Source organism: Magnolia sinica, chromosome 1 (genome assembly GCF_029962835.1).
Source record: "Magnolia sinica isolate HGM2019 chromosome 1, MsV1, whole genome shotgun sequence".
Lineage (NCBI taxonomy): Eukaryota > Viridiplantae > Streptophyta > Magnoliopsida > Magnoliales > Magnoliaceae > Magnolia > Magnolia sinica.
Genome location: NC_080573.1, coordinates 6,725,091 through 6,739,470, shown reverse-complemented (window position 1 = coordinate 6,739,470; position 14,380 = coordinate 6,725,091). Strand labels below are relative to the sequence as shown.

At 41.8% G+C, this 14,380-nt stretch overlaps 3 protein-coding genes and 1 pseudogene across 3 annotated transcripts; 3 read left to right on the top strand and 1 right to left on the bottom strand.

Annotated features, from left to right (window-relative positions):
* Positions 1–3,041: 3,041 nt before the first annotated feature.
* On the top strand, positions 3,042–4,721 carry LOC131237930 (uncharacterized). Its single transcript, XM_058236016.1, has one exon. The coding sequence runs from the start codon at positions 3,109–3,111 to the stop codon at positions 4,135–4,137; it is 1,029 nt and encodes a 342-aa protein (XP_058091999.1). The 5' UTR covers positions 3,042–3,108; the 3' UTR covers positions 4,138–4,721.
* Positions 4,722–4,901: 180 nt separating this feature from the next.
* On the bottom strand, positions 4,902–8,532 carry LOC131237924 (pentatricopeptide repeat-containing protein At3g12770-like). Its single transcript, XM_058236001.1, has one exon. The coding sequence runs from the start codon at positions 7,900–7,902 to the stop codon at positions 5,746–5,748; it is 2,157 nt and encodes a 718-aa protein (XP_058091984.1). The 5' UTR covers positions 7,903–8,532; the 3' UTR covers positions 4,902–5,745.
* LOC131222001 (U4 spliceosomal RNA) lies at positions 8,265–8,412 on the top strand (annotated as a pseudogene).
* Positions 8,533–9,415: 883 nt separating the features above from the next.
* Positions 9,416–13,832, top strand: LOC131237919 (photosynthetic NDH subunit of lumenal location 3, chloroplastic). The gene is made up of 3 exons (XM_058235988.1): positions 9,416–9,756; positions 12,858–13,144; positions 13,611–13,832. Exons 1-3 carry the CDS (start codon positions 9,450–9,452, stop codon positions 13,707–13,709), a joined length of 693 nt encoding a protein of 230 aa, XP_058091971.1. The 5' UTR covers positions 9,416–9,449; the 3' UTR covers positions 13,710–13,832.
* The last annotated feature ends 548 nt before the right edge of the window (positions 13,833–14,380 follow it).

The following is a 14,380-nucleotide window of genomic DNA, read 5'->3' as shown; positions in this document are numbered from 1 at the left end:
GGTGCAACCAGTTGGACTTGAAACCTTTTTTACTTATTTTAAACATATAATGGTATTAATGAACTAACCCAATCCAATCTTTATTTATTTATTTATTTATTTATTTTCCCCTTTTTACTCACACACATCCCAATGAGTACTCTAACCCATGACCTCAGTCTTGAAATGCACTGCCTCTACCACTGAGCCCTTGGTTAGATCCTGACCCAACCCAATTTTAACCAAGTCCAAATTAGACTTAATTCAAACCCTGCTGGACCCAATTTTTAACCCGTTCCCAAAAGGTGAACCCAAACTGACCTGATTTGTTAGTGGTCCAAGAAAACAGGTACTCAAACATGTTTAAATCGGGCTCCACAGCACTAGTAAGTTGGGCACACGGGCCTGAGTTTTAGGACTGGTAATTAATTGGTTAGACTTGGGTCTGTATCTGACTAAAACCCATCAAGTTGGTCCCACCCTGACTAAAACCACCTTCTGCTCTTATTGTATGTGAAACTCTATGTGGTTCTAAGCTACAACTATCCACATCATCTCTAAGTATATTTTTAGTATTTTACTTCTTATTTTGATTTAAACCGTATTGCTTGTGTTTCCATGCGATATCTTCTTACATTAGCAAATTATATAAATTAAGCATATTTACATCAGTTCACTTAGACAGCTGATAGATTAAAACCCTATACAAAAGAAATTTTTATGTGCATTTATTTTTATAATGTTTAGACCATGATTTTAATCCTGAGACCAAACTATTTTTTCAAAAGGTTTAACCCATTACCGTGGCGAAGAAACAGTAAATGGGCCAATATTCAGGTCCTGGATGGCAGTAAAATAGATATTGTCAGCAAGCTCAGGCCCATGCTCGGCCCATTTATTTTTTGGTAATGAGAATAAGCCCAAGCTTAAGCCCATAGATCTGAAAGTAATCAAAAGACCAGCAGGCGCAACGAGCAGTTTGTGTTGCAAAACCACTTTCTAAAGAGCTTTTGGGTCCCATAGTATTAGGTCTGTACCTCAATCTAGGCCTCAACCCACCATTCAAATTCCTCAAGGGCCCAACTAACTATAGTAGATCTGTATCTTTTCTTACCCTGGTCTCCATTCAATTTTGTCAGTGGACACACAATGGCCCACCTACCATCAATACTAAAGAGAACATTCCATTGCATATTCCACGATCCACAATGCCCACGAATGTCTCCACGATCGGATGGTCAAAAACATCCGACTATCGGCATGAAAAACAAACACCAACGGTTTAAAAACAATGAGGTGCAAATCAGGCCCAGTTGGCCCAGATTGGAGCTACCCCAAACCTGACCCCTGCAACGCCATCGATAAATCTAAACCGAGGCTAACCCAATGTTCAAGCCAACCTCATCAACCTAAGCCTGATCGATTCAGACTACCAAAATCCAACTTGGGTCGTGCCTTGTTCGTCTTACCTTCCATTTTGCAAGCCCAAACCAGATGTCTGTGGTCATCTTGTCACTGTGATTTTTGCTTCGTGCGTGGGTCACTCGTTAGCAGTGGACCATCGTGTCTAATGGTGAAGAATGACTGTAGGTGGGCCCTCCTGGGTCCATTGATGAGTTTGCTCTTGAACAGGTAAGAGGGGATTCCCTGAAAACGTAACGTCCTAACATGTCACATCTATCGTGTTTGATTCATCAGCTTCATGGATGCACACATGCCAAAAATGGCACACATGTTAGACCAGTCCAGTCATCAGGTTGCACCACACCCATTTCCATGCCCTGACCCAAAAATAAGTAGGTACACTAATTAGTGGGCCTCACGTGAATTAGAAAAATGGACGCGGTTTGGCTAGTGACACCGCCATGAGCCAGGTGGCTAGTGGTCGGTGCTATGTGGACCTCACCATGATGTATGTGTTTTATCCACGCCGTCCATCCATTTTGAAAGATAATTTTAGGCTTGATATCAAAAATGAGGTAGATATAAATCTCAGGTGGACCACACCATGGGAAAACAGTAGTGATTGAATTTCCACCATTAAAAACCTCCCAGGGCCCACTGTAATGGTTATTTGACATCTAACCTGTTGATTAGGTCAGATAGACTTGGATGAAGGGAAAAAATATATATCAGCTTGATCCAACACTTTTTTGGCCCCAAGAAGTTTTTAATGGTAGGTGTTCAATCAACACTGTGCGGTCCACTTGATATTTGGATCAACCTCATTTTTGGACCCATACCATAAAATGATCTGGAAGAATGGGTGGACGGCATGGATGAAACACATATATCATGGTGGGGCCCACAGAGCACCGACCACTAGCCATTGGCTACTGGTGGGGGAGTAGCCAATCCCTTTCCTTGGTGAATCCCCATGTCCACCGAGGTTGGTGGATCCCTGACTGTAGGGCCCACCGTGATATATTTGCCTTACATCCATGCCATCCATCTGTTTTGGCAGCTCACTTTTAGGGCATGATCCCAAAAATGAAGCAGATCCAAATCTCAGGTGGACCACAGCACAGGAAAAACTGGTGATTGACTATTAAAAACTTCATTTGGGCCACAAGTTTTGGATCAAGCTGATATTTGTGTGGTCCCTTCATCCAGGTCTTTGTGACCTTATCAACAGCTTGGATGGCAAATAAACATTCCAGTGGTCCCCAAGAAGTTTTTAATGTTGTGTATTCAATCACCACTGTTTCTATGGTGTGGTCCACCTGAGATGTGGATCTGCTTCATTTTTGGAATCATGACCTAAAATGTGCTTTCAAAGGGGAAAGCACATACATCACGGTGGGCCCCACAGTCAGGGATCCACTGAAGCCGCCTGGGAGAAAAATGTACGGTCAGAAAATAGAAATGGCCATGGTCCATGTTTCACAATCAGCTGCAGAGCCTCTGATAACTGTACCCGCCTGTTTCCTGCACAGATACACGTTCATTCAAGGACCACCCAATGGTTGGCCAAGATCAAGCATACACTTTCAAAGGGCTATTCCCCTTTTTTAAAATATTCAAATAATGTTATAGAATTTGTGTGGTAACTAAAAGCTCAAAGCAAGAAGAGATATCATCCATCCACACCCAAAGACTAACATCTCCCCTTCCACTTCGGCATCTCAAATGGCTTCCAATCTTCTCAAATTCCCCATCCAAACACTCAAAACTCAAAATCCTTTAACCCCATTTCCTCCCTCCAAAACCCATTTCCCATCTCTCCCCATTCCAATACAACACCACCATTCCCATCTCTCTTTCTTCCCTCAAAAGCTCCTCCACAAATCAAAAATCCCTTCCCTGTCCCTAAAAGACCAACCCACATATGAACCACCCACCTCAAAAGATGAAGCCATCCTCCAAGCCAAGACATGCCTCACCCTCTCCTTAGAAAAGCCGCTTAACAATCCAAGACTTGCTGGCAAACTCAAGAAACAAAAGCAACCCAGGTACCGAGTCGAGATCCCAGTTGCTGACAACTCGGCCGAGTCACTAGTGCAGCTAGCTCTCCAGCTCTTCTCTAACCTCCCCATCAAGAAAAAAGGTGCCCCGATCAGAATTCTCATCCTTTGGCCCAACCCCACTTTGACAAAACTAGCCATTGAGGCCTTCAAGTCGACCGAGTCATCGCCCAACTCAGTCACTAACTCAGACCTTTCTTTAGTTACTGAGGGAGATACTAGCACTAGGATTTTAAGCTCTGCTGATGTGGCAGTCTTCTTGGCGCCAGAAGCATCTCAATTAGACATCATGAAGGCCATTAGTGATGGCTTTTACCCGAAACCAGTGGTGGTTTTCAACCCCATGTGGGGTTTTGAGGAGGAGAGTGGTTTCGGCGGGTTGAGTGGTTTTGTGGGGTCATTTGAGGTGATTTATGCTTTCATGGGGTTGGAGGTTAGAGGCCTGTTGAGTAAGAGAAACGGTGTGGTTTTTAGGTGTGCTGATGGTAATTACAGTAATGAGGGATGGGCAATTTTGGTAGAAGAGGAGAAGGGAGAACTGAAGGTGGTTTCCAGGTTTAAGAAGAGGCCATCAGTTGGGGAAGTTGAGAATGTTTTGTATAATAAGATGGCGGTGAATTCACCCGTTACGAAGAGTGTGAAATTTCTAAGGGATTTAGTATCTAATGTAACAGGAAAGAAAGATGTGAAATAAAGGTTTTAAGTGTTGTCTGAAACCATTATTTGTCACCCAATTCATACGGATTTCAATGCTAAAAAATACAAGCGAGTCACCCCAAATACAAGTCGCCAAGTCTCTTGCGAACAAGGCATGTGACTCTACGGAAGAAAGAAATTCGCGTATGGAGAGAGGATTCCTTCATTAGGAATGATATTCATACGATTAGAATTAAATACTCCTTTTATTTTTGTTTTGGGAGGATTAATTGTAAATGGGTTTTCTCTGAGGGTTAAGGTTTTATGTCCTGCCCAGTTAGGTGTATCTTTTGATTATTTCATTCTATCAAACGTTGAGGTAAAAGTCACCTCCCGTTACCCAAAAGAAAAAAAAGTCACCCAAATTTGCCTATTATTTATGAGCACAAACTCAGGGACATGGTATTTAGAAATCTTTATAACATGTTTCCATGAACTGTGTTTGTGCACTTCCTTCTCAATCCGTTTCCAATGAATTCACATGTTCTCTTCTTTCTGTACCTTCTATCTTCTTCATTACATTACTACATTGTGGTCTTATGTGTTGAAGTAATTGAAATGAATCTTTTCCTTATGCTTTCATTTCATTTTTTGGTGACTTGGTGATGGTAAGACGAGATAAAAGAAACATTAAACCATGTTTCATTGAAGATTTGAATCAGAAAATCTGTCAAGTGTATCATGCTAGGATTTCTTTTTCCAACAGGTTTCTAGCTCTAATCCTACACAGTCAAGGAAAAGAGATTTATCTCAACCTGAACATGCTAAAGCAAGAGAAGAAGATCAAATCAATAGCTTGCAAAGTTGCTATTTACACTATCCAGCGATATCTCAAACTGTACACTTGAATTCCGGAACAAAAAAAAAAATTCAGTGAGGAATGTATGCCCAACCAACCCCCAAAAAATAAAATAAAAAATTACACAAAAACAGCCACACACAAGCACAAACCTTAAAACTCTGATCTGATGCCAAGGTCGATGGAGCCCATCAAGTTATCACTTTACCTTAACCAGAATAGTATCCGGGTAGGTTTAAGTACTCAACCTTGTGATTAGCTAATAGGTTTAAGTACACAACCTTGTGATTAGCTAATCTTTGACCTGAGTCTGATAATTCCACATGGGGTTCCATGCACCCGTGTCAACACAATGCCAAGGTTGGAGCCCGTGAGGTTACTGCTTCACCTTAACCAGAACAGTATCCTGGTCAGTTGAAGTATTAAACCTTGCGATTAGCTAATCTTTTGATCCTCCAGTGACTCTGATGGTTCCACAAGGGGTTCCATGCATACATAAATGGGACACGCATGTGCAAGATCAGGACCATTCATCAGGGATTGGGGGTTGGGAAGTCACATGTGTGGGAGTGATGCTTGAGAAAAAGAACCAGCAGTCTGTGTCTAACATGCATGAATAGTCCATCTGAGGTCTTGCACGTGTTTGCAACATTGGCATGAGGACCTTGAAAAAACCCCACCATCTCACAGCACCCAAGTCCCATTGGTATTTCTCTAGTTCCGCATTAGGAGACAGAAAAGGTTCACAAACAGGAATTAACAAATCCAGCTCCTTGCACAAAGTAACCATTTGTGTCGAAGAAAAATTCACCAATAATCACCACAAGAACAAGATCCGTCACGGAAGTGGTGAAACCGATGTGCATCCCTCATGACAATTTCTCGATTGACAATCTTGGAGATGAGTTTAGTGACCACGTGGCAATCGACACACACCCGGAGGTTCTTTGTAATCCTGATAGTCATCCCTGGGGCTGTGTTGATAAGAGAAAAAGCAATGGCCAGTCTCTCACTGTGGTCCCACAACATCTTCTCCTTCAAATCATCCTCGACGTCATAAAACACAGAGCTAGTATCTGGTGCATAGCCATCTTCCTTCAATCTCTGATTCAAGTCTTCTAACTTGACATATATAAGCTCTGATTGCGGATGCATCTTATCTCCCACTAAAAACCGATGAATTTCCATCCCCAATTCAACAAAGCTGCAGCCTGGTGGTTTCTTCAGTCCCCTTTGTCTCACCCTCGCTCTTACTGTTTCCACATCATCCCATCTTTTCTCTGCTGCATAGGTGTTGGAAAGGGAAACATAAAGGCCAACACCTTTAGGCTTCAAAAGAAAAGCATTTTGGGCTGCAATTTCAGCTAGCCTCACATTGCGGTGGACCTGGCAAGCAGAGAGAAGTGCGGCCCAGATATCTACATTAGGTTTCACTTGCATTTTCTTAATGAGCTCATATGCATCATCTAAGCGCCCAGCCCGCCCAAGAAGATCGACCAAACAGGCATAGTGCTCAATCCTTGGACTTATAGAGTACTCGCTCCGCATTTGGTTGAATATCGCCCAACCCTCATCCATTAACCCTGCATGGCTACACGCTGACAAGACCGAAGTAAAAATAACAGCATCTGGCCTAACACCAGACTCTGTCATTTCGCTAAAAATGGAAATGGCCTCCTTTCCTCTCCCATGAAACCCATAACCTGCAATCATAGCACTCCAAGAAACCAAATTCCTCTCTAGCATCTCATCGAAAACTCGACGCGAACAGCCTAAACTACCACACTTGGCATACATGTCTATAAGTGAGGTCCCCACAATCGTATCCACCACGAAGCCATTTTTTGCAAGGCAAGCATGAATGCCCCTACCAAATTGCAGCGCTGCTATCTGATCACTAGCTCCAAGCACAGAAATTAGAGTAACTTTATCAGGTACCATGTTTTCCAAATTCATTTGACGAAAAAGCCATAGGCTTTCAATAGCATCACCACACCGAGCATAACCCGAAATCATAGAATTCCACGAGACAATGTCTCTACTGTCTCCCTCCTCAAACAATCCCCTTGCACACTTTATAAAATTACAACTGCAGTAAACATTAATAAGAGCATTCCTAACAAAACTATCGAAATCCATACCATTCCGCACAACATAACCATGAATCTCCTTTGCCTGTTTCAATGCTGCTGCATCAGCACATGCCGACAATACACCGAGAAGACTAGAGGAATCCACTCTTACTCCATTCTTCACCATTTGATAAAAAACAGATAAAGCCTCACCTGGCTCACCATTCTTCGCATAACCAGAAACCATCGTGTTCCAGGAAGTTAAATCTCTCACACGCATTTTATCAAATAACTTCTGTGCACTACCCAAATCACTGAATTTCGCATACATCGCAATCAAGGAATTGCCCACATAAATATCCGACTCAAACCCACAAACCACAATCTCACAATGGATTTTCCTACCGATTTCAACAAGTGACAAATCACCACATGCCTTAAGAACAAAAGGGTAAGTATAATTATCTGCCCTTTTCCCAAAAATCACCATCTCTCGATACAGAACAAGCGAATTCATTGAAAATCCATTACAACAAGCATAGCCTCTAATCATAACATTCCATAAAAATGAGTTTTTTAATACGATTTGATCAAAAATGAAGCGGGCATCAGTCATGATTCCACAAATGGCATACATGGCGGAGAGTTTGGTGTACAGATATGTATTTTCGAGGAGAATACCTGAAGAGAGCATGTAGGCGTGGAGCTGCTTACCCATTTGGGAGGATTTGGAGTTGGTGAAGGACTGTAAGAGAGCACCGCATTGGAGAGATGTGAGAGGGGATTTGAGAGGGTTCTGTGGGATTTGGGTGTAGAAAGAATTGATTTTGATACGAGAGGAGAGAAATTTGCTGTTGGGTTTGAGAGATTTGAGAGGAAGAGAGCCATTCATGAGAGAGAGAGAGAGAGAGAGAGAGAGAGAGAGAGAGAGAGAGAGGTGAGGGAAAATGGCGGGTTTCTCTTGAGTACTGTGAAAGATCCTCTGCCAATTTTAAATTTTAGATTAGCGACGGCTAAGGGAAGAAGCTAAATGCACTCGCCGTCTCACGTGGAAACGAGTAACACGTGCAGATCACAACCGCTCATCAAGCAATCCTGAAAATGTAGATGCCATCTGTATGAAACTAAGCTTAAACGATCATCAGGTCGTCCACACTTATAAAAAAAATAAATGAAGTCCCACATCGGTTGAGAAGGAGAGAAACAAGAATGCACAGAACTTATAAAAGGGAGGGCATGACGTGGTTACAAAACATCTTTGCGCTTGGGGCAATGACGCAGCTAGTGAGGTTATAACCGAGGCGCGTCAATTGCTGGTTGAAAACTATTTCCAAACCCCCTCTTTGGCCTGGGTTCAGCCCAGCGCCACTGAGAATTTCTGGAAGGGCCCCTTCAATGGGTTCCCTACAAATCTACAATTGCAAAGCATTGATCTCGTCTGTTCGTGCGGTGGGACATCTAATTCACATTTTTATCTGTGTTTCAAGGGTGATAGGAAACACTTCAACACATTACAGGGCCATTTCAGACGACCATTCATAATGAGAAGTAGGGGTTTGATCAATTTCAGACTTTGGGCCTTAGAAGATTGAACCATGATCTGGGCCCACCGTGGGCTCATGTATCTGATGTTGGTCAATTGGACGGTTAGTCTATTGAGAAGAGAGAACTACAGCAATGATTTTCATTTATCTCAACAAAATTGTCAAAGATGGGTGGCTAGGAACTTCCAAATATCGGACAAAATTCTCAAAGATGGGCGATTAGGATATTCTAAATATCGGACGCGGATTGCCTACTGACACTTTCACTAGCCACTTGCGACTAGACGGTGCACTGTGGGTTCCACCATGGTGTATGTGTTTTAACCACACCGTCCTTCCATTTTAGCAGCTTATTTTAGGGCATGAGCCTAAAACTGAGTCAGATCAAAATCTCAGGTGGACCACACCAGAGGAAAAGAGTGATGATTGAACACCCACCGTTAAGAACTCATCGGATGCTACAAAAGTTTTGGATCAAGCTGATATTTGTGTTTTCCTCATCCAGGTCTTTGTTACCTAATAATCAACATGTTTTGGATGGCATATAAACATTACAATGGGCTCTAGTTTTTTATGGTGGGAGTTCAATCACCACTTTTTTTTCTCTGGTGTGGTCCACCTAAGATATAGATCTGCCTCATTTTTGGGCTCATTCCCTGAAATAATAATCCAAAATGGATGGGCGGCGTGGATAAAACACAGACATTATGATGGGGCCCACATAGCACCGTCCAGTGTCAGTATGCAATCAGCCTCCGTCCATATCCTCCACATTTGCAAAATGACGAAACTGCCCTTTATCCACTAACTGCATCCGTTTCTGGTGGCCTATGGTTGCCAATTCACTTGAAAACTGAAAAAACAGACCATCTCTCTCTCTCTCTCTCTCACATCCATGGCACGTCCCATATCTAATTTCAATGCAGCTTCTGAGGTTCTCCTTACCAAACCCAAGATCTTTGATCTCAAATGGCACCGAACATTGACAATTCACAGGTTCATGGCCAAGAAAACAGAAGAATCTGAAGAACAACAGCATGAAGCATCAAAACCCGTTGGCATTTCCATACAAACTAATCGAAGGGCTGTGATTGGGCTCGGTATCCTTACTCTTTCTACACATCTCAGTTGCCAAAACACTCGCGCCGAGGACAACGGGTTATGGCTAACTGGCCCTATACCAGTTCCTTCAGTCGTCAATAGTAAGCATTCGTTCACCAACTTCATTTCTGATCTTCGTTGGTACAGGACAGCATTCCGTACAGGTGGGCCCCACAATTTCGGTGATCCAGACCACTTGGGTGGTGAGGTCCACCATGGATGATGGGCAATGCTGGAGAAATCCATTGCCATTTGACAATTCTAGGCATGTGATTGTCGGCCTTGCTATAGATGGTTGATAATTGGATGATAGCAAATCGTCCATATGCAATTGGATGGCTGGGATAGTTTGGCTGATGATTCTTTGTCCATTGCTCATTCATGGTAGAAGTAGGGAGGGAGATGAATGATCAGCAGGCTCACATAGCTGTAAAAGTTGTCCCTCACCTATCTTTAGCATCTCCTTCGTGTAGGGGGACTGTGGAAGCACACAGATGAATCAAGCAAAGTAGTCCAATCGCACAACCAAGTTCAATCACAAACAAACCGAATTTAATGTGGAAAAACTCTTGCGGGAAAAAACCACAATGCACTATGAAAGCAGAAAATTACAATAGATAGAGATTACCCAATTCGAATAAGTCTCGAATCTCCCTTAAAAGCCCTTGAAACCCTTTTGGAATGAATTAGAAAGTTTTGAGAAATGCCCTATTCCCGATTACACCCATATATATACCCTCTATAAGAATCACAATCGAAATAGGAAACAAATCCGGCACTCACGCAACTCTGTGCGATCGTTCGATGGCACCTTCGATGGGACTTCAATGGCATCGACAGAATGTCGATGGCATCAAACCCCTCCGATGTCATTGAACCAAACACTAAAACATTCCAGCGATAAAACATGGATTTTTTGGATTTTCTCACAATGTCGTCAAAACTCTGTACATGTGGCAGTCTGCTGAGGCAATTGACACCATTGATCTGGTTGGCCACCACAGGCACATGCCATAGCCTAGAGTTCACTGCTACTGTGGAACTACCACAGCCATCACATTTGTCATCCAAATGGATTGTTCGCAAGAACTACTTGAACAAAAGATGGCAAAATCTACCCTTCAATGGGTGAATTTCACAATCATCAGAAGACAGGATTTTATAGTCACAAAAATTGCAGTTCTATGACCACCAGATTAATGGTTCAGATCATCCTACGCGGTTTCTGGTGATGATCAAGCAATCATCTCTAGCACATTTGGCGACTCTGGATAAAGATTTACTAAAAAGTGCAATGGATTTCATTTCACCGTTCTTACTTCAGGAGGCGTTTGGATGCTCTATCAGAATGAATTTCAATTACTAGCCTAATAAAGTAGGAATAACCAAACAATAGTCTACTAGCATTCATATTGATAGTACTCAGGGCCCCAAATTGCGACTGTGCATGGTACATTCAAGTCAAACCTGAAAGAACCAAAAATGCAATTTCATGCTACTTGGCGTCATGAAGACAGGGAAACAACATCAACTTCTGCCACTTTCCTCTTTATTAATGGAATGATCAAAATTCAATCGACTTGTGCATTCAGACACACTCTTATCTTGCATTTCTTACAAGCTTGGTTGATTTGGCAGTTCCCTTTAAAGGAGAAAATGATTAGAATCGATGAACTTCATGTTTGGAATGAAATGTTAGGATGTGTTTGGGTGCCACCAAAAATTCATTTTAATGCATTTTTCTCCCAACTGGAATTAAACCAAAGATTGTCGCCCGGCTCAGGCATCCAATGGGGGCCTAAAACTTTATCAGAATGGGGTTTTTTTCGTGAAGGCAAGTCTGAGCCCTTGTGTGAGAGGTGGTTAATCACAGCCTCTCAACACAGCTTTCCCAACAAATGCAGGGCAGCTATAGATTTCATTAGAAATGGAAATGGTGGCATGCAAACACACCCTTACTGTAAATTTGCTAAATTCATCCTTGCAATCTACCCACCTTATGAATATTGGACCATTATTGAAGTTGGTTTTTACTGTAAGTTCACTATTTTTACTTGGGTCACTGCATAAAGGATCCCAATAGTTTGGTCATCTTTTGCACCTTTTATAACAATTATGCATAGCACACATTTTTATAATGACAATCGACAGGCGATAGATCCCATTCCTGAATTTGGAATTTCTTCACGACAATTGGTTCATTTTTCCTTTATGAGATCTCAGCTCTTTGGAATAAGGCTGTTCCCTTAGCTCAGGCTCCTGCTCTAGCTGTTGAGTCCACCCTCGGTATATTTGTTGAATTCCCCCATTTATAGTAACATGAAGAGTTACTGATCTTCTAATGTGTATGGATGCAAAAGTGAAATTAATTGTCAAAATTAGTAAAGAGGATATGACTGAATAGTGATGTTTCTAGTATTATAGTAGCACCAAAATTGTATTTATGCAATGTAATTGCAATTCGGCAACAAATTCCTCAATGCGAATATCATCATCAATATCAAAGTGGTCCTATCTAGTTCGGCTCTGGTTTACAAAACCAGCTATCCTCAGTAAGTGAACAAGCCTTCATACCCCTCCTTACCACCTCGGTTCTACTCCTTTTAGCTCTTCCTCCCATCTTCTTTCCACACCAATACTAATCAATTTTCTCCTTCATCACCGGACCGTCTCTCTGGCCCCCATTCATTGTACATGACAGAGTATCTCAATTTTCACTCCATTTAGATTGAATTGATTGGTGGTATCACCATATTCAAGACTCGAAGAAAGACTGTACTGGTTTGGCTTTTTCGATTGCTCCTGATCAATGGAGTGAAATAGAGTACCCATATGTTTCTGGGAAAACATACACAATTAACTTGATGGGCTACTTCAAATGAACTATCTTTCCTGTTCTTCCCACACTTCCATCTCAACATCCTTATCTTTGCAATACTTGAATCTCTACTAATGTTGCTTTCTGTTTCCATATAGCATAGCCATTCGAATAGTCGCCTTATAAAATTTTCCCCTTAAGTTTCATAGGCATGCAGGATCACTAACATAATACAATATACCAATGTAATTGAAATTTGGTCATTCCTTTTAATGAACTAGACTATTACGATTCAATCAAATAGTGCATCCAAATGCAGCCTCAAGCCAAGTACTATATCACATTGATTTTTGAAATCTCACAGATACCTGAATTCATTGGCAGAGATTGCAAATGAAGAGACGGGCACTCGTTCATTCCTTAAGAAAGGCATTTACATGGCGAATATTGGAGCAAAAGGAAGTGCATATAGGCTGAGGCAATATGCATTTGATTTGATGGGGTTGGGAGATCTGTTGGGACAAGATGCATGGAATTATATAAGGAAGTACCTTCGTCTGAAATCTACGGTCATGTACTATGATTTCGACAAAGTTATTTCTGCTGCTCCAATCGACGAGAAGCAACCTCTTACTGATCTAGCCAACAAGTTGTTTGACAGTGTAGAAAAGGTAAGGAGGCGTTCATCTATGCATGTTTTAATAGTATTTGTACAGACTATAGAGTTTGTTTCAAGGGTTTTTTAAAAGAAAAAACAAGGTTTTGAAATCAGAATATAATGGTCTCGGGGCATTGCAGCTATGTGCCAGCAATGCCTGTCATACTACGGGTTTTGAAAAACCAAACGGGTTTGTAGCTTGATTCTGGACCCGATCACGAGATGGGACCTGTCTTCCTTTCCTACAATCCTAGCCATTTGGTGGAAATAAATGTTTACAAACAAGGTTCACATCCATATGGGAGGAGATTTCTTGGGTATCTCCGTTCATGATTGGGCACGAAGGGTAGACATTTCTAGATTATTGTCTAAGCATATGATTGATGAAACATTGGATATTTGGTCTCACTGAGAAGTTGAAATTCTCTGTGATTATTGGTCCAAGCTAACTAAGAAGTTAAAATTCTCTGTGATTGCAGCTTGAAGATGCTGTGAAGATGCGAAACGACCCTGAGATAAAATCATGTTATGAAGATACCACAGTTCTTCTCCAAGAGGTGATGACTTGGATGGCGTAAAGATCTGTAACATTTATTGTTTTATTTGGGCAGTGAAAGAGAAAGAACGCAGCTTCAATTCCAGAAACACATCTACAAAGAGTGCAAAATCAAGCTTAGAAAGGCCATTTATCTGTACTACCACTGTAATTAGTCAGTAAGGAAATAAAGATGTTTAACTAAAGTGGTGCTTTCCTCTGCATAATGCAATTAAAGAAGATTGAAAAAAAAATGCAGCTAAGTGCATTTATGCGGGGGAAAGCACCACTTTAATGCGGCAAATCCTATGTAGAGGACATTAGCTTGCCAAAATCAGTATTAGACTTGAATCCAACCAACAGGCCATATTCAATGGGTGAAAGCCATCCATTGGGCTGCTAGGATGGGCCCATACATGGTAGGGACATGTAGATGGACAGTCCATTAGAGAAATGAGTGCTTGATAACCAACTTAGATAGATGGGTTCAAAACTGCATCACTTCCCCTGAATTATCAGGTCCTAATAACTATGGATTGAAGACTCGATGGAAATGCAACTTATCCGAGTTGACTCGGACTCAGTTGGACCTGATCCGGTTCGACACCATGAGTCACTCCCGACCCGAGTCACCAAGTCTATCCTTGGTCCTTACAGCAATAACAAGAAGCTGGACTTTCTGCATCTTTCTTCTCATGTTTGTATGTCACAAGG

Bases quoted from the DNA above. Each gene is read 5' to 3' on its own strand.
- LOC131237930 (XM_058236016.1), top strand. From the start codon at position 3,109: ATGGCTTCCAATCTTCTCAAATTCCCCATCCAAACACTCAAAACTCAA.
- LOC131237924 (XM_058236001.1), bottom strand. From the start codon at position 7,902: ATGAATGGCTCTCTTCCTCTCAAATCTCTCAAACCCAACAGCAAATTT.
- LOC131237919 (XM_058235988.1), top strand. From the start codon at position 9,450: ATGGCACGTCCCATATCTAATTTCAATGCAGCTTCTGAGGTTCTCCTT. The intron at 9,757-12,857 runs GTAAGCATTCGT...ATTCATTGGCAG, and splicing joins AGTTCCTTCAGTCGTCAATA to AGATTGCAAATGAAGAGACG. The intron at 13,145-13,610 runs GTAAGGAGGCGT...CTGTGATTGCAG, and splicing joins TGTTTGACAGTGTAGAAAAG to CTTGAAGATGCTGTGAAGAT.